The following is a 23,202-nucleotide window of genomic DNA, read 5'->3' as shown; positions in this document are numbered from 1 at the left end:
CATGCAGACAAATGTCCTATTGTAACAGCAGCGGGGAATCTATGGCCCTCCAGATGCTGTTAGACCAATGATCAAGGAGGAGCATGGGTGTTTGTGCAGTGGGGGGAAGATGAGGAAGTCCCGATAAATCATAAGTTGTTTCCCCAGCTTTATTTAAAAATAAAAAGCAAAGGAGCAATCCAAAACCCAAGATCTTCTGGTATGAGTGAGTGGAGTCCGAAATAGTTGAATCTCTGTCTGAGTCTGGGCTTAGCTGGGGCTAACCCAGTTCAAGTCCCTCATTCCAGCTCAGTCAGAGGTACACCGGTGTAAGTCCTTCAGCCCAGCCCTGCTGCAGCTGGCTTAGCTGAGGCCAGGGTCAGCGACGGAGCATGTTTTCACGGTCTCCAGGGCATGCATGCCTGTTGCATCCTCTTCACACTGCCCATGTCCCCACTGCGGAAGGACGTGTGGATCCAGAATTGGCCTCCACAGTCACTTACGGACCCATTGTTAAAATCGTGTTTATGGAAGACAATCTTACTTGGCTATGAGTGATCGCCGAAGAAGAAGAAGAGGAAGACACTGCCCTGCCAGCACCCCCCAGAAAAAAAATGGAACCCCCCATATTATACACCTGGCCAAGACAAGTCCCCCAACAAGGGAGTGATGGGGACCCAATGGGGCAAGGGCACACTCACACCTGTTCCAAACCCTTTCCAACTTGGTCACATGACCTAGCAACCTAGCAGAAGTCACACATCTGCTTAGATTGAACCAGCTCTGACTGTTGAAGGCAGTAGGCTTTCAAATACCAGTTTTTGGGTAGGGAAAGTGTTGTTGTACACAAATTCGGCTTGCGGGTTTGGCCACTGTGAGAGCAGGGTGCTGGCCTAGATGGGCCTTTGGCCAGACCTAGTAGCCTCTACTAATGTTCTTAAACAAACTGTCACATTCCTATAGGATGGACCTACCACTTGCTACTAACCACAAGAGCTTGAGGTGATATAGCTTTGAATATCAAAAACTAGGGAAAAATAAAATGAGATGGCCCACACCTTCCTGCGCTCCTTGACAGTTTCCAGAATCTGGGGTTCTTAACATCCTTCAGAGACTCTGCTAGGACATGCATTTCCACAGTAAACAACATGGTTTTGGCTCTGCCAGCTTACTGTTTTGTAGCCCAGTCCTTTTAGACTGTAATTCTGTACTCACATCAACATGCATCCAGACCTTGTACTTTTTACAGATATCGGCAATAGCTATAAGTGGATCAAATGCCCCATAAACTGTAGTTCCTGCTGTGGCGCTCACTAGGAAAGGAACAAATCCCTGCAGGAAGAAAGCAACAACAAAAACAACAGGAAAATGTTCCAGCGGAGAAAATTTCCATTAGACATAGAGACTATTTTCTGAAATTGAGCGTCTTTCACTCGCAACAGCTCTGTTGGGAAGTGGCGTGGAACACTGGCTTAATACTGTTATAAGTTTTGGGGGAAGGCAAGGATCCCCGAAACTCCTGGGTGCCAAATCCCCCTCGTTATTCCTAGATTTAGCGAAAGTTAGAATTAATCAAGGTTTGATTAAACTGTGCCATACACAGCTGGATGCATTTAATGCTAACAAGCCAAGCCAGCCTGAGAGTGCGGGTCAGTGGAGGAACAAAGCTGATAATGGCCGAGTCATTAACTCACCAGGGAAGCCTTCAAGAGGGTGAAAACTATGCCAGACCAGGAGGGGTAGGGGCTCTCCTTCAGTGTGTGTTAGTGGGCATAGACCAAAGGGATTAAAGGGTGTAGGATTTTGGTTTGGAGGACATAAGCCAGGGAAATTGTTTAAGTCTGTTAAGCTGTGAGAAGGACGAAGGTGGGGGGGAGACCCAAGACTGCTGCACCTATGGGAGAAGCAGGAAACCCTCTTGGGGCGTAATGCCTCCATCATAGGCTCACATGGTATATATGTGTGTAAATAAACCATATATCCTAAAGACCCCACAGTCTCTGCTGTGCCTCATTCCCAAAAGGAAACACGAACCCTAGATAAGCACCCGAAATCCTTGGAATTACATGCACTGCTCAGTGGAGATTGGGGTGGTATGAAACAATATCATTAGGGCGAGGCATACAAGCAATCACAGACTCAACATCTAAGAAACATGCCTGATTTATGCTGCCAAGCAAAGCTTAGATGTTATAAGAAACTGCCACTTGCACATCTTGGCTTCCTCTTCCTACATGGACTGGCAATAGTTCTCTAGAGTTTCAAGCAGGACTATTTCCTAGGGCTTGCCGATCAGAAGGTCAGCGGTTCGAATCCCCGCGACGGGGTGAGCTCCCGTTGTTCGGTCCCTGCTCCTGCCAACCTAGCAGTTCGAAAGCACGTCAAAGTGCAAGTAGATAAATAGGTACAGCTCCGGCGGGAAGATAAGCGGCATTTCCGTGCGCTGCTCTGGTTCGCCAGAAGCAGCTTAATCATGCTGACCACATGACCCAGAAGCTGTACGCCGGCTCCCTCAGCCAGTAAAGCAAGATGAGCACTGGAACCCCAGAGTCGTCCGCAACTGGACCTAATGGTCAGGGGTCCCTTTACCTTTACCTCTGTCTAGAGATGCTGGAAGGGACTGAAACGGACACCTTTTATTTATTTTATTTTATTTGCACACTGCCCTAAAATACCCTTAGCAAATGGGCTTATCCACACTGACCTTTCCTCCGCTCTTTCAAGGAACTGTCCGTGATTTAAAGCTATGTGTCTGAGTGTACATTCTTCTTCTTCTTTTGCTCCAGAGCGTTCCCTGTGAAAACTTGCTCTTTAAATCTCAATCAGTGCAAAGGGCAATCTGCTTAAAACCCAATTGAGCACTAAAGAGCAGGTTTTTGTAGGGAAAACTCTGGGACAAAAAGCTCTACCAACCCCCCCCCCCAAATGCTTAGACACGCAGCTTTTAAACCCAGATCTATGCCTGGCGAGAGTGGAGCAAAAGCTAAGTGCAGATAAGCCCAATGTTGCGACCCATCGACATTCTCTCTTCATCCTTTTAATTTGCTCATGTCATTGATGCTTCTGCCTGCAGGTGGCAGCAAACTGCTAAGGCGACAAAATGTGTCCAGCTGTTTGGCTTTTGCATAAGGCTTCTCCTGGCAGGGAGTAAAAATGAGCCTCTGGAAAGGCTACTTTGCAATTCTGAACTCTGTTGAACGAGACGAGTAACTTACACTCTTCTGGCCTCAGCTGGGCAGTGTAAGAAACATTGTTGAAAACCAGACAGTTCCAATTTTAAAAAATGGTTGAGAATGAATGTGGGACTTTCTACATGCAAAAATGCATGCCCTCCGACAATGGGCCTGCGCCTCCTACAATCACAGGGTCTAGAGCAGGCATCCCCAAACTGCGGCCCTCCAGATGTTTTGGCCTACAACTCCCATGATCCCTAGCTAACAGGACCAGTGGTCGGGGAAGATGGGAATTGTAGTCTAAAACATCTGGAGGGCCGAAGTTGGGGATGCCTGGTCTAGAGCATGGAGAGAGGTCAAAAGAGTTGGGGTGACCCAACATTCTTGCACATGCACTCTCAGTGAATCACTTTGTGATGCCTATGTTATTTTGGAATAGTCTATTTTTTGGACAGGTTTCTTTTGGTCCAACTCATTCTTAACTCTCACTTCAAGGGGGGAAAAGAATCTTTGTGTGCAGATTTATAAGGCAACTCAACTTTTAAAACAATGATTGACATTCCATAGGCAATTCCCTTGCCTCACTCCCCAAAACAGTATGTTTTCCTATACACCCACAGATTATTGACTGTAGGTGGGAATCTACTTGCCTTTTGCTTTGCCTCAACAATTCTCCTTTCAAGATCAGATGGGATCATTTTGCCTCTGCAATAGAAAAGGGAAAAAATAAATCAAAATACCATGGCTTTGCTATTAGTTATTTCCGTCCGCTACTCAGGTTAGTTAACTTAGATAAGATAGTGGTTTATGAAAAGTTCTACCCACCATTTATAAACCTAACTAGCCACTTGGAAAGCAATTCATTCCACCCTCCATCATCTGCCTCCTTAACTGAATTTGAATCAGTTGAAGAGGATTGCAAACAGGCCCTGTTTCTTCGTACAGTACTATTAATAATAATGTATACTTTACATTATATATATATTTGCAAATCTGAGTGTTTATGTGAATCTCAACTTATCCATAGTGAAGTGGGTGGAAAACGTCAAATGACTGAATGCAGAGTTATGGTTTTTTAGTACATTTGATGTACTCAAGGGCCCTTGCTCCTAAACTCACAGTTCACTAACTAATGTCCACATGGTGCTTGGCATGCAATCCAAAAATGTATTGTGCAGGTCACAAAATATATAACTCTGTTGGTACAGCCCTGGGGCCACGAGCTTGGCTCAACAAACCTGCTACAGTATAAACCACTTTTTGAACTCTCTGAAAAATGGCCAGCATCTATGTGGCAGAGCTTCCTTAGCCCAACACGGAGCAAGGCTATATTATATGAACAGGCCATTTGATCTATTTTGATTATTATTTTTAATAAAAAAATCGTTCTTTCTGCTGCATTCAAAGAATGGCTATTCCTGCAGTCAATCATACGGCCGTGCTTACCTGTCATCACACCTGATCAAAATCACACTGTCAGTACCAATTCCTAAGGCTGCTGCTCCTTTCTTCACAGAAAAATGACTCTGAAAAAGCACATGGGTTATTTTTGCAATGTTTACAGCAGCCTCGCTTCTTCAGCTGTAAAAGAACCATGAAGCAGCACCTATGGGAGCAATCCAGCGATGCCCTTATTCCTGTACAAATGAGACTGTGTTTCCAAGCCCTGGTGAAATGAATGGGAAGTTCTGCGTGGAGACCTTAAAACATCTATAGCATGACTGTTCGGTGATTAGGTGTTTAGTCAACCACCGAATGCAATTTAATAAGGGCTGGCAGAACGTATGTGGAAGAGCTTTGAACTCTGAAGTGCTGGTGTTGCTAAATGCTCTCAGATGGCTGTCTTTTTCTTGGGCACCACAGGAGTTACATTATATTAGTCTTCCCCAACTTGGTGTCTTTCAGATGTTTTGGACTACAGCAACAGTCCGAGCCAATGTGGTTAGCATGGACTGCACCATGTTGGAGAAGGCTGCATGAGATGGACATAAATGGAAGCTACAAAAGATCACCAGGAGATCTGACAGCTTCATAAAAACACACCTTCCCAACATAACTGACACAGCACATTTCAGAAGGAGGGGAGTCATAGCTCATAACTCATTTGTATGCAAAAAATAAACAAAGGACTCTCATGTTACAGTAGGAAAATGACTATGTCTTTCCCCAAAGGGCGTTTGAAGGAGCCTGGTTTAATCAGCAAAGAAGTGAGGCTAGCAAAAGGTTGAAAGAGAAAACACCTACATGCTCCGATGTGAAGGCAACCAGTCTTGGAATAGCTGCCATTCCTTTCTCTTTAACTTCCGGGAACATCTTGAAACGTGCAATCAACATAGCATACATGTTAGATATGGCACCACCTGGAGTCCACAGTAATACATCGTTACTTCCTCTATTCATAACAGCACAAAAGCTTTAAGCACAAACTGTACTGGTCATGCAACTTTATCAAAGACAAGAAACATTTCTCATGTAGAGGGCCTGGCTTGATCTTAGGTAAGGGAATTGTTGGTCCATTTCCCACCTGCCATGGAGAAAACTCACTGAGTATGTCCTTGAGTCCTCCTACAGTAGATTGGACCTTGGGCTGCACTCTAGAACAGGGCTGGGGAACCTCAGGCCCAGAAGTGAAAAGTAGCCCTCCAGACCACTCTGCCTGGCCCTTGGGACTCTCCCTAAGCCATGTGTTCCTGAACTGAGATTATAGGTAAAAAGGTAAAAGTAAAGGACCCCTGGATGGTTAAGTCCAGTCAAAGGCAACTATGGGGTGCGATGCTCATCTCGCTTTCAGGCCAAGGGAGCTGGCGTTTGTCCACGGACAGCTTTCTGGGTCATGTGGCCATCATGACTAAACTGCTTCTGGTGCAACGGAACACTGTGATGGAAACCAGAGCGCATGGAAAAGCCATTTACCTTCCAGCTGCAGCGCTATCTATTTATCTATCTGCACTGGCATGCTTTCGAACTGCTAGGTTGGCAGGAGCTGGGAAAGAGCAATGGGAGCTCACCCTGTCACGGGGATTCAAACCGCCGACCTTCTGCTTGGCAAGCCCAAGAGGCTCAGTGGTTTAGACCACAGCGCCACCTGCGTTTATTATGCCTATTGCTTCCCTAGACAGAGAATGGAGAGATGCGGTGTGTGCATGGAAACCTTTCATTATGGCATGGCTGGAAGGTAGCCTACCATACTAAGGTAAGAATTGCATCTGTGGCTTCTCTTCCTTGCCCACCACTGTCATGCAACCCTCAGAAGGTTGCGCACAAGGAAACATGGCCCTCGGACTGAGAAAGATTCCCCACCCTTGTTTTAGATACTTCCAAGTTCCTGTGGCTGCATATTTGTTATGGAAATACCCTGCTTGCCCAATTACTCTACATACACTGGGCTTGATTCCAGCCTAGTTAGCTGTACTTCTCCCATCGGAATGAATGGGGAAAAACTGTCCCATTGGGAAACTGACTTTCTCTGATGAGGGACTAGATATTCCTTCCATGTCTGGACACCCCTTTCTTCTGGTCAAACGTCAAGTCCCGTATGGCAGATAACCAACATGATTCCCATCATGAGTCCCATCATCCCATCATGAGTCCCATCATGAGTCCCATCATCCCTGACCATCAGTCAGGCTGGTTGGCGCTTATGGGAGTTGGAGTCCAACAATATCTATATGCACACTGGCTGTCACAACCTGCAGTGTTCACAGAGTGTATGATTTTCCCCCAGCAGACTACTTGGAGAAGGCTGCCCCAAACTATTTTGAGAGGCTGCTTTTGCCTGAGAAGCAGTAAACATTTTAATAACCAAACGCCAATTTACAGGGCAATTTGGATTTAAAGACAGGAGGGAGAGTGGATTTTCCTTGATATTTGTGTTTCTATTCCTATTTACTAAAAGGCTCAAGAGAGCCCCACTACCTCATTAGCGAATATTAAATAAAATAGCTGTAATTCCTTTCTTTCATTTCAGAACACTTCAAAAATATTTAATGTAACAGAAGAACCAGGCAAATGTCTCCTCTGATTAATTTTCCTCCAGACTGCCACTTTGGCTGTTTACAAAGCAGAAGGAAGTATTCAGCAGGGACAGATATTAATGTCTTTAATAATCATGTCTCTGGACTGCCATAAATATGCATTTTTAATGTACCCAAGAAAGGATACTCTGGATTATGAGTGAACGAGCAGCCTTCTGGATCTTGCAGACTGCAGAGAACATCATACATTACAGACATAAATAGGTTTTTTTAAAAAGATCACTCACCAGGTGAAAATATGCCATCACCAGCACCTCCTGGCCAACCAATGATTTCTCTCATTTTCCTTAAAGTGACATATTCCAAAAGTACAAACACTGGAGCAATTTCATAGGTGAACCTGAAACACAGCAACACCCATATTTTTATTGACCTGGTTAAAATATGGACATAATGCCCCCCCCAATGATTTAACTACAGTTGTACCTCGGTCTAAGAACAGTCCTGTTAACGAACGATTTGGGCAATGCACTCCGCAAAACCGGAAGTAGGTGTTCTGGCTAGCAAACTTTTTTTTGAATGGGAAACAACATGACTGCAGTGATTGTAATGGCCAGGCTAAATTTTTCCAAAGGACATCTGGACTTAATACTAAGCTTAGACAGACCCCATAATTAAAAGCACCAGCAAATTCACATACTTACATATTAGTGTTGGCTGTAGAAGTTAGCCAATCTGCAGCCAAGCCAACCATATCCAGTCCGGTTGAAAGCTGATTGAAATATCTGGGATGTCCTGCATAGCATTAAAAAAGTGGGTGGCATTTTTTTTTTGTTTCCAGAGAATCATGTTTTCTTAATCACTTTATTGAAATGTTAACTGTATATTTCGCTGCACTGGGAAAGTGATCAAAGCATGAGACATGAATGCCACATTGCCAAACTTCTTGTCTACCTACATTTGCACCATATACTTGCCAGCGCATTGACCCATGTACAGTAATCCATCCAGCCTTCAATGTGCCACAATCAGAAAGGAGATGTTTAAAGGGCAAACGGTTTGAGAGAACTGACTGGTTTTGCCTGATGTCAAATTCTTAGGCTTAAGCAGTGACTCAACCCCTGTAGTCATAACTCTATCCAAAGAAAACCTGAGTACCAGACCTGATGTGAAAAGACCTTAACTGTTCCTGGACCAGGACCAAGCAGATGAGACTCCTGTTGGCTGTAAGCAACCCTGCAGGCCTCCAGCCAGCAGAGGGCAGAGTTGAGACTAACAGAAGGGGAAAACACACTTTGTGGCTTCCTCTCAATCTCCCAAGCTCCACCCCTTCCTCTTCCTTGTGCGCTGTTTCTCTCTGCTGTAGAATGTAGCCCTGAGAAACTCGCATCCGCCATGAAGGCTTAGGATCTGTAGACATCTTTGTAATACTGTAATAATAAAAGTATTTGCCAATAGGACCTATTTGTGTTTTATTTACTATTTTAAGTAATGCTAGTTTGTGTGAATGAGACAAAATTGGGTGGTGGTGGGACTGAACAGCTCCAGCTTCCAAGCTTTTTAAAATTGGCTATATATGAACCATTAAAAAACAAAACAAAAAACCCCCCGATGACTCAGTGACACGCTGATCATCTAAACTGCCAAGCACGAACCCTCTGAGAAGTGCCACACCATCTGTCCCAAGTCTTCACCTCCCACCCCCAACAACCCTTACTAAAGACACACCTAAGGAACCATCAGCATGACCTGTCTTACTCAATGTGGCGCATCCCAGTTAGGATGCTTCCTGCCCTTTAAAATTCACAGTCCTTGGAGAGGAGTCAGAACTTGGCACAAACAGCAAGCAAGACACCGGGCGCTTCCAGACAACCTGTTCATTGAATATTCCGCTGGATTTGTTTTTAGGGAGATTAGATGGTGTTGGCTACTTAATGAGCATTCATTCTGAATTTTTTGCAGGGGGGTTAAACATCATTATATCAAGACAAGTGGTATCCTACACTTTCCAGTGGGCCTGTTGTGCAAGACCTCCCAACCAACTATAACTGTGTGACCTGAATTTGTTGATATGTGATTGCCTATACTGTATTGTCTGTGATTGCCTATTGCCAGGGCAACTTGACTGCTACCTGGGAGCTGTCCTTTGTACCTACATTGCCTCCTTGCTCGCCAGCATGTGGAGGAACCTGTGAGGCGTTGTGGCCAAAGGAGCTTGTTTCTAGGCTGGTGGGTTCCTTTACCCTCCGTGGCCCCCACCCCAGTGTGCCCAGCCCCTGGCACTCGCACATGCCCACCCCGGGCACTATGAGCTCATGTGACACTCTTGAGGGCCCCTCCTCTCCCTTCTGGTAGAAGATGCCTTCAAACAGGGGACTGCCCTCTGTAAAACAGAGTATGTGGTCAGCCTACTTTCCTTGTATTCCCCAGCATGCAAGTGTTCCTCCCAAAATGCAAGGGACACACACAGCACTGGAAGGCCCTGTTCCATCCTATTTCCCTGTCACTATTTGAAAAATCATATGTAAGGAGGCAGCCAGAAAATGGCTGACCAGGTAGTGCTGGAAGAATGATATGCTAGTACAGAACTCGTGCTTGACAAATATCCCCTGACCTTCTGTGGAGTACAACTGTATTATTTCCCGCACCATGCTGTTCTGTTGCACAAAGTGGGTCTCCCTTGGGCTGCAACATTAACGGGGAACATTAATTGGCCAATTAGGCTGGTCTTTTGTCAAAGTCACCTTGGAATGTTCTTTAAGACACATGCAAACACAGGAGGCTAAAACTGGTTTGCTCAGGCACAGAGAGAGTGTGTCAAAAGAGAACTGAAAATGAGCAATCCAGGTCTTGGTAGGTACAGTAAGTGGCAGGTGGGGAAGAAGTAAATAGGCATTACAATGAAACTGTAATGTTTGTGCTGTTATGAATAGGCAGGTTGCCACAAAGACCTTATGCCCTGTCCAGAGGAAGCTAGTGACCTAGTGGCAACCCCATGCATGCCTACTGTATAGCTAATGACATCTGATTAATATCTGCGGTATGGGACTTAAGCTAGACTAATCTTCTCTGCCTAACAGAAGAAACGCCATGGTGCATCTGCAGCAACACAACTGGACGCCTTCATCTGCTCCACTGGCGGAGGAAGAGGAGTACGGTGGGAGCACACCACCCCCGACAGTGCGATCCCGGTGAAGTGCCATTGTGGCTGCCCCCCGCCCACACTGGGTGCCACGCCCCTGCAGGCGGTGTGCCCCACCTCCGGAACGTGCGCCAGCCCTGCCCCCGCCTGCTCTCCGCCCCCCCGGTACCGGAGCATGAAGCTCTGCCACTGATCTGCCCCAGCTGCAACAAAACCTGTCTCTCCCATATCAGTCTCTACAGCCACAGCAGGCGCTGCAACCTGCCAACAGCTTGACCTCACCTGCAAAGGCGCACTCCTCCATTGTCTCCCAAGACAGACAGATGCCAACCAAGTCTGTAGTGCTTTCTCTTCCACTACTACAAAGTGCCCCTTTCAAGGCTGACCTTCATGTCCTATTGGTCAGGAAAGGGTGCATATTTGCAAAGCTTTTTTCGGGGGTGGTGATCCTTGGGATTGGTAGGAAGGGAACCTGTAAGGTAGGTGGAGCCAGTGATGGGCGGAGCGAAATGTTTCTAGTTTTGTCCCTATCCACTTCCCTGCTAAGTTCTTCAAGGGGAAACACTGAGATGGAGGATCAGGAAGTCGACAGGTAGGGCCAGTCTCTGGACTGCATGTAAGTAGGACAATGGGCAGGTGGGAGCTGGCTGAGGTTGGTAGGACAGTGCCCCACTAGCCACAGTGCACCAGCCTCCATTGACTACTGTAGAGATATGACATAAGCCAAGGTGAATGGTTTGGAGATGTCTCTAGATGCTCCTGGCACACCGTGTAAAAAAACGTGCATACTGCCAGGAACAAACCAGGGAGCGCAACTGGGCTATGATCCTGCTCTATGAAATACTTATCCTGCTCTACGAAAAACGGTACTTATCAAAATGTTTAATCTGGACCTGAGCAGAAAAAAAATGGATTTCTGGAACCAGTTTTCTATCTAATCACAGCTCAAGCAAAGTTTGAAATGATAAACCGAGGTTTTCATTTCCTTCTCCTCTTTAAAGTCAACTTCATGGTGCCTTGTAGCAACAGCCCTTTGGAAGACCTTTGCTCACATGCCACATGTTGTCAATGAACGCTATATTTCAGAGGCAGAAGCAGGCCTATGAGCTGAGGAGCTTGCTGCAGCTTGTAATAACCTCTAATGATTACAAGAGACAGGGCACAATGAGCAAATGGAACTCTCTGCCGACTGCTTTGCGCCATGAGTGAAGGGGCTGAGGATGGCATGTAGATTGCCCAGACACCAGAAAATGCAGATCATTTCTCCCTTGTCAGAACACACAGTTATGAAGCCCTGAATCTCCTGGTAATTGTGATTTTAAAAACAAAACAAAAACAGCAACAAATAAACATGATTCAAGTCAACATCATTACTGTGTTAGAATGATGCATGAGAAATTATTCAGTGGCCTGTTAAGTCCATTTCCAGGACTTCTCGTTGTTTCGATTTGCAGATCTTTCGCAGCCCTTTTGGAGAGGTTTTGAAACGTAAAGGAAATGTTCCCAAAGCTCAGTAAGGCCACAGAACCCCCTTGCATCCAAAATAAAGCCCTATCTAGGTTTCAACACCAGCAAAGAGAGGAAAAGATTAAGAGGCGTTTGAATAGCATTTGATGATTACGAAAGCAGGCCAGGAACACCTGTTCCAACCCAGGCGAAAAGAACATCGCTGGCGGCCTGCCTGTGAGGTGGGAGATAGAGTGGAGCTATTAAGGGAAGGCATATGAAAACTAAGAGGGAAAATTATCAGTCTCCAGCAGTCTTGTATCAGTCAGACACACACACCACACAAAGAATTCAGCACTGTCCATCATCCATGGTACGGGCACACAAAGGCTCAGAAATCAGGTTGTGTGGGTGAAGCAAAAGGAGGGAAATTGGGGGTGGGGGAAGCAGCAGCAAAACTCATTATTCTCTTATAAATGGAGCCTCAGCCTCACCCTTCCGAGGCAGCTACTTTCGCTTAAATGATGTTGACTGGATAAAAGCACCTAGCAGCCACAGAAGAGCACTGGTTCTGCTACTTGGCCTTTTACTTGGTTATGTTTTTAAATATAGTAATAGCAATATGTCTCCTTCCAGCAAGACAGGGGTAGGCAATGTGACGCCCTCATCCTTCCTAGCCCTTGGCCATGCTATGCCAGGAGGAAGGCACCATGTCGGCTACCAAGGAATTTTGCTTTATACAGTTTTGTCCCACCTTTTCTCCAAGGAACTCGAGGTGATGTGTTTATCCTTGTAGCAACCCCACGAGGCAGGTTAGGCTGAGAGGCAATGACTGGCTCAAGGTTGCCTGTGAGCTTCGTGATCAAGTGAGAGATTTGAACTCCCGTTTTCCAGGTCCTATTTTGACACACTAACCACTACGCACGCCATACTGGCACTTAAGGTCAAGGTGGCCTAGATGGTTTGGCAACCACCCAATGACCCCGTGAGGAAGATTAGAGTGAGAGAGACCCAGTGGGTCTCCCTGGTCCCAGTCTGACAGTGTGTGGAACCCAGACATGGAACCCAGGCCAGCTAGACATTTGCTTGATATGTAGCCTGCACGTTTTCCCTTCGTTAATAATTGTACACTAGGGTGATGACTTTTTCATTTTTCCCCCTCAAAAATTATTTCCTGTAGCACAAATGGATGAACTTTTGCCTATTAATGACTAAAATGAGGTATATTCCATTGAAATATTAAAAAAGGTTACGCACAAACCGTTTTTAATTTTTTTTGTATGCCGTTTTACCATTTCATAAAATTGTATTAACAATTTTATATATATTTCGTATCAAATTTGGACACAACACCACATTCCACAATGGGGAGTGTTCTTAGCAACATAAGGTATACAAATGTAACACCTGCGCAAGGTAAAAGCCCCTTTTTGGGACCTCAAAACTCAGCCAGCAGACCCTGCCGGGCATGCTGGGAAAAGAACCTACAGGAGAGGTAGCAAAACATCGTCCTCTAGTGGCGTCTATACTGTTACTGCAGCTAAAAAAAGCTTCCTTGTGTGTTTGATGACCCTATATAATGTTGTATATATGTGACTCTAAAGATTGGGTTCAATTTTATATCTGCTTACAGTGACTTCAAAAATGGTCAAAAAACTGATAAATAAAAATTTTAAAATCATTTTGCGTGTGAGGTTTTTGAAAGTAAGATTTTATCTAATCTTTAATGAAAGCTCATCAAATTATGATACAGGGAAATGAGGTTGTAAAAAAGTCACCACCCTAGTGCACACACAGGAAGGTCAGGCTGACTTCTTCCCTTCCCAGCGCGATCAAAGCCAAAATCCACTGTATCTGAATATCAGTTGTTGGGAATCAATGGTAGCTAGAGAGCTGTTGTGCTCATGCCCTGCTGGATTCTGGTTGTCCACTGTGAGAACAGAATGCCAGGCCTGGCCTGACCCCCCTGCAGATTCACCTGTCATTGAGAACAGCAGGCAGCCGCTTAACAGAAGACCACAATAGAAACCAACGGGATAAAAATGGATAGAAATGTGCTGCAAGTGTATTTTCCAGTACAATCTATTTCAGAGGCAGTAACGAGGGGGTGAGGAACATGTCATCTTCCAGATGCTGGACTACAACTTCTATGATCTCTGAACACCAGGCATGCTGGGAGCTGGGTCCAACAATATCTGGAGGGCCACAGTTTCCCCACCCCTGCTATGGGCCCTCACTTGCCCTTACTTCATGGTTTAAATCGGATTGCTTCCTCCTTAGAATGGATTTAGTACGAACTCTGCTCACAGCCGTCCCCCGCCAAACCAGAGGCAGACCCGGATGAAGAAGCCACTCTACTTCACACAACCACTCAGGGCTTTTATAAATCGGGGGTAGCTGAATTTCCATGAACTACACTTTCCATCGTCCCTGCCTATTGGTCACGCTGGCTAGGGCTGATGGGAGTTGGAGTCCAGCAGCGCATACACCGTGACTGCTCTAAAGTTCATCTGGTGAAGGGCATCGCCCGCAAACCCAGTTTTGTCCCACAGCGAAACTGACAGTCGTGATTTCACCAGCCAATTACAACTAAGCAGCCAATTCCTTTTCTAATCCAGTCTAGCATTTTGACTGGCATAATTTACTGCAAATGGCAGACGATTTAAAATATACAATATATATAGGGGTGGGGCGATTTACAATCGCTTCCTACAGAATTGTGTCATGTTGTCGCTTTTGTATTTCCTTCCCAAGTTTCGATTTCAGGGTTACAAACAAAGCGCAATACAAAGCTGGAACCCCCTTACCAGGAAGAAAACCCCATCGAACTCAGCTGACCTTACTTCCGATTAAACAGAGAAGAGCGCAACCGATGGGCAAGAAGTAGGTTAAGTTTATGGGGCTTGTGGGACAACAACGTAAATCTCTCAAATACATCTTGATCGATTTAAATCCAGTTGAGACCAGCGGTGGGACGAGACCTATTGAAAACACAGAGGGCCTTACTCCGGAGTAAATGAGTTGTCACGAGCCTGATTGCTGGAAAGCCAATCCCTCTGATACTGAATTTTCACGCTCCTCATACAACTGATGGAGCGGATTGGAGCGCTTTGGCAGTGTAATCATGCGCATAAAATCTCATTGAATTCTAGGGAGTTTCCTCCCAAGCCTTTAGGCGCCAGGCAAAAACTTTCCTCTCATAACCAGACTTTTGGTCTTTAATGATCCTTTCAGAAGCGGGTGGGGTCGACTCATAGAATCGTATTGTAGAATTGGAAAGGGACCACCAGGGGCCTCTAGTCCAACCCCTCCGCAATGCAGGGTTCTTTTGCCCCACGTGAGGGCTCGAACCCAGGACTTTGAGATCAAGAGTCTCCTGCGCTACCGACTGAACCACGTTAGTATCGCAGGGGATCATATTTTCGAGTGTCTCTCTCGTTCTCTGCTACAGAATCGAACATAACCTCTACGTGGCACGCCACCAACCACATCGGAGAGATAGACTTGGTGCAATCCCTCCCTGCTGCGCTCATTTGGGGGTCTTTTCGCGCTCTCTCTGAGCCAGCCACGTCGGTGCATCACGTTGTGTGTACACTTACACATAGGATCACAGACCTTCCTCGATATAACCGACTCCTTGTAACTCTGCTGACGCACCTGCCCATCCTCCTCCTAGGATGGGGACCTTGGCTCCTTCATTCCCACGTGCAGTGTCGCTCGGTGACTCACCACAACCTGCACGAAATGCTAAGAGTCCTGCAAGAAAGTGTCTCGCTCTCGCTGCCTTTTCCAGCCCTGGTTGCGCGTGTCCTACTTAGCTCATTTCTCTTCCTCGCCAGCTCCCTCCTCCCCAAAACACGCGCGGGCGGGCCCGCCTGCCATATCCGCGCACTGCGATCCTCAGCATAACAGGTTCCTTCTGAAAAGGCTCCCTGGAGGCGCAAGCAGTGGCTGCCTGCCCGCTCCATCTTGCTCCAGGCGCTCTAATGAATAAGATCCCCTCCGGGACAGGCGATCGTTAGGAAACGTTTTTGAGAAAGGAAACGCGCAAATGGGATGTGACGCTCGACGCTCGGGTAACTGCTCTCATTTCGGAGCGTTTGGAGAGGCGCCAATCGCGGATAGTGACCCTTCAGAACCTACTCGCTTTATAACGCAGCCTTAAAGTGCACGAGACATCCGACAGACCCAGTTGTGCGTATCATATTCAATACCCAGTGGCAAAAGTCCCTCCCGCCACTCCTAATTAATCTTTCTTTAGGCTCGGATATGCGCATCCGTGATTGCGATCCACAAAACGCTTAAACCGGAGTAGCCTGGTTGGCAGCCGTGGGATTATTAGAGAGACCCAGATGGGGAGAGAACAAAAGACCACCAACCTCAGCCCCACCCTCTCAATCGACGCAATCCTCAATCGCCCGTACTATCCCAGAGCGACTGACTACAAAGGAGAGCTGCGCTTTCGTAGATACACTTGACCGCTCTTCCTGCTTGCGCAAAAAACAGAATCATTCGGAGTCACTGGGAAGACATTTCAAACTAATTTCAACCGCGCTCTCTTCCAAGAAACTCGGCTCTATAGCCTTACAGCCGTCGAATCCTTTACTTATTCCGAAGTGACTCTCCTTTCTTTCAAAGAAGAGGCTTACAAAAGAATGTTCAGGGTTGTTTACTGGTGGTTTGGCCGATTTGTGGACAGAAATACAAATGTCATACGCAAAACAGAATTTGCTATTTGCTATTTGATTGCTGCAAATCTTGAGTCTCTTAATCGTGTTAACGTTTCCCCCTGTATTTTTAATAGCCGGATCTTATGCATGTTTACGCAGAACTAAGTGCTGCTGAGTTCAATGGAAAGGACTCCTTAGGGACCGTGTTTAGGATTTCAGCCGAAGTCAATAAACGAATGGGGCCGAAACAAACATGGCTCAGCCTCAGGGCCGTAAAGCTGACGTCTTTGGGCACTGAATGAACCGATAGCTGGTTCGTTCCTGAGAACACAGACGCTCGAAATACTATAAACACAAACGCACAGGTGCACTTTCTTTTCAACAAAACAATTAGGAAGGGGACACCCATTTTACAAACAAGAAGTACTACTAAAATCAAATTTAAAATATTTAAATATTTTTCCCCAAAACTGCTCCTAAGGAATATCTATACTGTATATCTATATCATCTATATCTAATCTATATCTAATCTATCTATCTATGAGAGGGAGATGGAATAGACACTGTATCAAAAATGATTAAATTGGGGTCAGTAAATAATACCTATATATGTAGTGTGTGCGTCATACATTTAATTTATACACGGCTCAGTTTTTCAGTCACTTGACAACATAACGCTCTTAATTGCTGGTTTTTAATCGGCGATGCTTCTCTCTAGGTATCCCGGGAAAGGGCGGACGCTCTGGTCGGAACGTCGTTTGGAAGAATTTACACCCGTAGAAGGAATCGAAATAATATAATAAGGAGCGCGCGATGGAAATGATCGATAATGGCTAACAAATCATTTTGATTGGGAGGTTGTCACCCCCAAGATGTTGTGAAGCGCATCTCCCGTTACATCCTCCACACCCGGCGGGCGGAGGGAGAGCTCAGCTCCCGGTACATCCACCTAGCAGTTAAATGATGTTCTGGACGTGCTCCGACGGATTATCTGCTCGCGTTTCTTTGGGAACGTCGGTCAGAATGGGAAGCTTCGCTGCTTTCAATGCTTTCGCCAACTTCCCGTCGCCTTTAATGTCACTTTCCTTTGGGGGGAGGGGGATAACGAGAGCCCGACTCTGATCTTACAGCTGTAACTGTAAAAGCCGCGCCCTGTCGCATCGTGCCTCTTGGATTTCGCGGCGTTACACACGCGCACTATTTACGCTTTCTCCCTCTCTATACTCACGCATTATACGTAAATGTGTGTATGTGTGTGCGTGTGTGACCGACACTAGAATCCCCCGTCTGTATCGCTAGCCCTTTAATTTCCAATGTGTTTACATCGATGCCTATAAATACACCTATGTCTGTTCGGAAGAAAGCACTGAGTTCAATAGGGTTTATTCCCGGATACTGTATAAGATTGCAGTCTTAGTCGTCCCCTCCTCCATCACGTTTCTTGATTTGTTATTAAGTTAAGGCTCCGGCCAGATACAAGCTTGAGGATGAATGAATCCCTCTGAAACAAATGGGCCTTACTTTGACTGTTTGAATGGCACATTTTAAGGCGCCGCTTTTAACTGGTGTTATGGATTGCATCCAAAACGAGGCACTTTAAGGCATGAAATAATCTCATCTCCGCTGATAGATGGCAAGGTCGTAAATCAGCACGTCAAATGCTAATGCAACCAATCGTGACGTCTGTGTCTGAGTTTTCTTGGCAGGGAGTATTATTATTATTATTATTATTATTATTATTATTATTATTATTATTATTATTAAAAACACGATCCAGCCCTAAAAGGTACAGGGAGGGAGGAAAACCATCACCCACAATGAAAATTACACATGAAACCAGCCCATCAGAAATATGCCATAATAGAAAAGGAAAGAAACCTGAAACAAAATCAATACAAACCTCACACTCTGTGTTTGTTGATTCTGTAGGGTAGTCAAAGGCTGCAACCCTATGGACGCTTACTTGGAAGTAAGGCCCGTTGAGATATATATATATATATATATATATATATATATATATATATATATATATATATGTGTGTGTGTGTGTGTGTGTGTGTGTGTGTGTGTGTGTGTGTGTGTGTGTGGAGGGTGGGGTGGGGTGGGGTAATCAACGGCGAGAGAATCATCTGGGTCCTGTTTATTCAGAAATGTCCTACCAGGTTCCAAGGTGGGCTTAGTCCCAGCCAGGTAAGCGTGGGTAGAATTGCAGCCCAAAGCTTATATCTCCATGGCCGTTCACCCTCTGACGTGTGTGTGTGTGTGTGTGTGTGTATGTGTGTGAGTGAGAGAGAGGGGGGCGGGGGAGAGAGAAATCTCTCCAACACACTATTAGCTCATATTTCCAGCAATCAGGTTCCAACCTCTTTTTGAACCGGGCGACAAAGTGGAGCTTAAAAGGCCTTTTGGCATTTAATCCACCTTGTGTTTATTGGGCCGCCGTCCATTTAGGAGAATGAATCAGTTCAGTGCAGCTTGGGATGCCCAGACTTGCCATCAGGGGTCAGGGCTTTGCTCCAGGCGCCAGAGCTCAATTTACCCGCTGTTTCTTGCCCTGTTGGTTCTGCCCAGACAGCCCAGATTGCTTCCCATGCCTTTCTGAGTGAATTACTTTACCCGCTGCAACCCTTCCTTTAGAGGAGCTCCTTCCGTTAAGTGGCATAACACCGCAACCCTATAGGTGCATACTCAGAAGTAAGCCTCTCTATTTTCAACGTAACTTACTCCAGCGTAAGAAAGTAGTGCCCTAGTAGAGTAAATCCGGTTTGCCTCCAGATTTGCGCTCTGGAAGTCCCTGCTAGGATTTTAAACGTGAAAGAAAGAAGGATCGGGACCTCATTTAGGGACCTGGATATGTTTAGTGATGTTATAATAATAAAAAAGAAGAAACTATTTCCCCCTTGCTGGCGCAATTTTCATTTAAAAAAAAAAAGGGAGAGGACGTCTAAAAGAAGCGACTGTACAATTCTGAGACGGCTTTTACTCTCAGTCATAAGGAAATCTGTAATTTACACTACGCCAAAAATGTGTATCTTTAATTCAAGAACCTGTTGTCACCACTGCAAGCCATCACTACATGATCTCATAAACCAAAACCAGCTAGTAGTATCTTTTCAGCCAAGAAGCTATGAGTGATCTCACCGAATAGACAGAGCTCCCCTCTTTCAGCGCAGGAATTACTGCTTGTTTGTTTCAAACGTCAGACATTGCTCCTCAGCGCAAGACAATAAATACTGAAAACCAGCCAGGTTTTTCTCCCGATTCCAAAGGCACAAAGAGACGGAGGGAGGGTGGGGGGCGCCTGAGACTTTAACCTAGAATCATTTTACATTATAACACACGAAGGTAGCTGTTACCTGTTTTAATGGCATATTTTAGCGCGATCCTGCAGTTCGACAGAATTTCTTCCAAACTCTGGGGTTGATCTGCCAAATCCCAATTATATTCCTGAAGTAGCTCGTTTGGGTAATGGAAATCAATAACTTTGGTTGATCTGTCGAAATTTGTCACCAGGTACTGGAGCAAAATGTCCATAACATCTTGTAGGAAAGACAAAGTAGCTAATTCTCCGTCCGAGGCTGGCAGAAGATCTGAAAGGATGGAAAGCGATGAAATACGACATTGATTTCATCGTTAGGTTTTGGACACTTTTTCTACTTACGGTGGACCATCGAAATTGGTCTCTTTTGTGCTAAATATTATTCAGAGGTACAGACTACTACAAAAACTACTGAAGCTTTATTTTACAAATGTTCATTTCCTGGTAATATAAATACTGTAAACAAAACTGTTACCGTAGTAAACAAAACCCCGTACTTAGAAGTTGATTTATTACTTGAAAATTGGTCCATTAAAGATCTCATTGCTCCTACTCATGTTTCTACTTATACTGGATATTTGAGCTTTTTTCTTCTTCTTCAAAAAATAAAATAAAAATAAGAGTCATCTACCATCATCTACCAAAAAGCAGATTAAATGAAAAAGAAAAATTCAGAAATCAAGGTGCAATTGTCCTCACTTTCAAAACAGTAAACAACTTTGTACTTCGTGCATGCCATGTTTTGTAATGAGTTCCCACCACTAATTTCTCCTTAATTCTGACATTTATGTCGTCAATTACCAATATGCCTCATTCCGCAGTTAAGGTTTAAAAATTAGTCGCTGTCCCTCCAAGTGGTGCTGAAACCACAATAAGGTAGTTAGGAAAAGAATCTACGGTATTAGTCTCCAATATTTTCAGACGCTGACTAATTGAGAATGTCGAACCAGCGCCTGTGATTCCGAGGAAGGCCATTTATCGGTTTTATACATTGCCACTCGGCGTAGAAGGTTTCGGAGGGATTTGATGAAGCAGAAAGATTCATATCCTGTCAATAAGCTTTTTGGCAAGTGTTTCCAGAATTAACAAGCTGATTCCAACTGCTGGATTTCCCTCTCCCCGCACACCCATTCACACATCACCACCGAACACACGCTTTAAAGTGGGATAACGACATTTATTGCCTTTAGAACCTAGAATGCTAACGACAATCAAGTGTGTCCTGACACACACACACACACACACACACACACACACACACACACACACGTATTTATGCATTGCTCAGCCTCTGCCTGATCGAAATCCTCTTGGCAAGAGGAAGCCAGGGTGGTCGCACCGAGATGTTTACCAAGCCTCTGTCAATGGCAAAGTTCCCATTGGTTTTAATGAACCAGGATTATAATGCTTTCCACAAAAAGGCTTCCTCCTTTGCAACATATACCAGCTGATCAGTGGCTTCCAAAGCATTCAGTCCGGCTGACCCCATTCTGACACCCCCACCCCACCCGTTAGGAGATGGTTACCTGATGCGTGTAAAAACGCATAATTGACATCCTCTTTCTGGCAATCGCAGGGCTTTTTATTGCAGGTGCAAGGGGCCTTCCTGGCGGCCGAGCTCGGGTCCTCCTTAGCAGCCCCCGTTTCCATGGGCTTCTCCCCATCTCCGTACAGCAAAGCTAACAAAGACACAAAGGGCGAAGCCTAAATAGCACAGCGGAGACTCAAAAGCACGGAGTGGGGGGGACCCAGCACGGTTTGTTCAAGGCAGCTCCATAGACCCATCACCGAGTCTTCAACTTACTCTGGGAAGTCCTCCTCGGATCCTTAAAGCTTATTTGGAAAAGGGAGGGTGCGCGGGGGGGGGGTTGGGGGAGGGAATGTATTTTGTTTTGTTTTGTTTTGTTTCCTATGTAAAACGTCTCCTCCCCCGCCCTATTTTATTAAAGCTTCTTCCTGCGATTTGGGTTCCCCCATTTCCTTCTCATCGCTTACCACAGAGTTTGGTTGAAATGCCTCCTGTAAACTTCTGGGCAGCTTGACACCAAGCTTTTGCTGAGGGGGGAGAAACAAGAATATAGGATCAGACGGGTCGTTTCGTGTGGGTTCGATGAGGAAGATGGCCCCCCACGCAAGCACACATAACAGGGTCACTGCAGACCAGACATGATGCTTCCCCCTCTCCGGGGTTTGCTTAGGATTTAGCGCATGGTATATGGGTTATGTTATGGGTAATGCATGGGCTGCAATCCTGCGCACACTTAGACGGGAGAAAGCCCCAATGAAATCAGAGGGTCCTTACTTCTGCGTAAGAAGATGCTTAGGATTGAGCTGCGCGCGTATTGCTAGCTGCCCCCAAGCCCTCCATATGGGAAGAGGCGCGTTAGAATGAAGCAAACGGACAAATGCGCGCAAGCAGTCTTGGAGATGCAAAGCATATGAATCCTTCTGCAATCCAGGACACTTTCTAAGCGAAAAGCGCTCCCGTTCCCTCTCAGCGTCGCAACCTGTGTCCACCCTTCTGCCCACCCCACTCCTTCCCATTATTTAGGGCCAGTTGTGTTTTGGTGAGTCCCAGCTAGGTAGCAGCATCCTGAGAGATATTCCACGATCAAGGAATTGCCACGGAGCTGCTTTTCTCCGAGCCGGCCAGGGGCGCTCCGGGTCCCTCGCTGCGCGCAGGTGAGGCGGCCCGCTGCATCTTCTTTAGGTCCTGCCATGCTGGCGTTTTGGCCCCTCCAAATGAATCCCTTCTTAGAGGGGGCGCCTTCTCAAGGCAGGGACGGGCGCCCCCCTTGATCTTCTCAAGGCGGCCAAAGGCACGAACGATTATAAAACCAGACGACGGTAGTAGCGGTGGGGGATGAAAAAAAAAAAGTCAGGTCAGGGTCAAGCCAACCCTTCCAGGATCTGGGCTGGCAACTTTGCGCAGGAGGCAGGCAGGTGCTGAAAGATGTGTCGTGGTCTTCCTAGGGGGTGACTGAGTGAGTGAGTGAGGGCTCCTACCTGGACCGGGGTTCTCAGGGTCTCCGGATCCATCTTCAGACCCGAAGGACCAAAAACCCGCGCCGGGAGTTGCCATCTGCGGAGCTTGCGAGGAGCCGGTGAAGTGCAGCGAGCGCGCCTGGGATGTGTGTGCGAAAGACAGAGCGACGCGGGGAGGGCGGGCAAGGGAGGGGGAGGGGGAGGGAGCGCGTGTGTGTGTGTATGAATGAGCGTGTGGCGGGGTTGTGGCTGGGCGAGAGGGCCGGGCAAGGCGGGTGGCGATGGCGGCGACGACGGCGCCGGGAGAAGCAGCTGAGCGTGGCGCTCTGGCTGTGCGCTCCAGACAGACACCGGCGCTGGCTGGCTGGCTGGGTGGGGGAGACGAGCGAGCGGCTGCGCTTAGGCGCTCTCCATGGTGCTGATCCCTTCGCTTTCACAGCCAAGCGGACAGAGGAGGCGGGCAGGCGGCGGGGTGTATTTATTTGCGCTCCGCCAGATGATCGCCTCTTTAGC

The 23,202-nt window shown here is 46.3% G+C and overlaps 1 protein-coding gene across 1 annotated transcript in view; it reads right to left on the bottom strand.

Moving 5' to 3' along the window:
- GAD2 (glutamate decarboxylase 2) overlaps positions 1-23,118 on the bottom strand; it is a 31,145-nt gene extending 8,027 nt beyond the window's left edge. Inside the window, exons 1-10 of the mRNA XM_035129291.3 lie at positions 22,711-23,118; positions 21,700-21,759; positions 21,231-21,383; positions 19,742-19,975; positions 7,831-7,921; positions 7,414-7,526; positions 5,397-5,512; positions 4,599-4,678; positions 3,803-3,857; positions 1,195-1,311 (exon numbers count right to left, since the gene is read on the bottom strand). Of these exons, the coding sequence (XP_034985182.1) occupies positions 1,195-1,311; positions 3,803-3,857; positions 4,599-4,678; positions 5,397-5,512; positions 7,414-7,526; positions 7,831-7,921; positions 19,742-19,975; positions 21,231-21,383; positions 21,700-21,759; positions 22,711-22,786 (1,095 nt within the window). The 5' untranslated portion in view covers positions 22,787-23,118. The remainder of the gene's footprint in view (positions 1-1,194; positions 1,312-3,802; positions 3,858-4,598; positions 4,679-5,396; positions 5,513-7,413; positions 7,527-7,830; positions 7,922-19,741; positions 19,976-21,230; positions 21,384-21,699; positions 21,760-22,710) is intronic.
- Positions 23,119-23,202: the final 84 nt, after the last annotated feature.

The sequence above is a fragment of the Zootoca vivipara genome, chromosome 11, assembly GCF_965207765.1.
Source record: "Zootoca vivipara chromosome 11, rZooViv2.hap1.1, whole genome shotgun sequence".
Lineage (NCBI taxonomy): Eukaryota > Metazoa > Chordata > Lepidosauria > Squamata > Lacertidae > Zootoca > Zootoca vivipara.
Note: the sequence above shows the minus strand (reverse complement) of the source record. Positions and strands in the feature narration are given on the sequence as shown.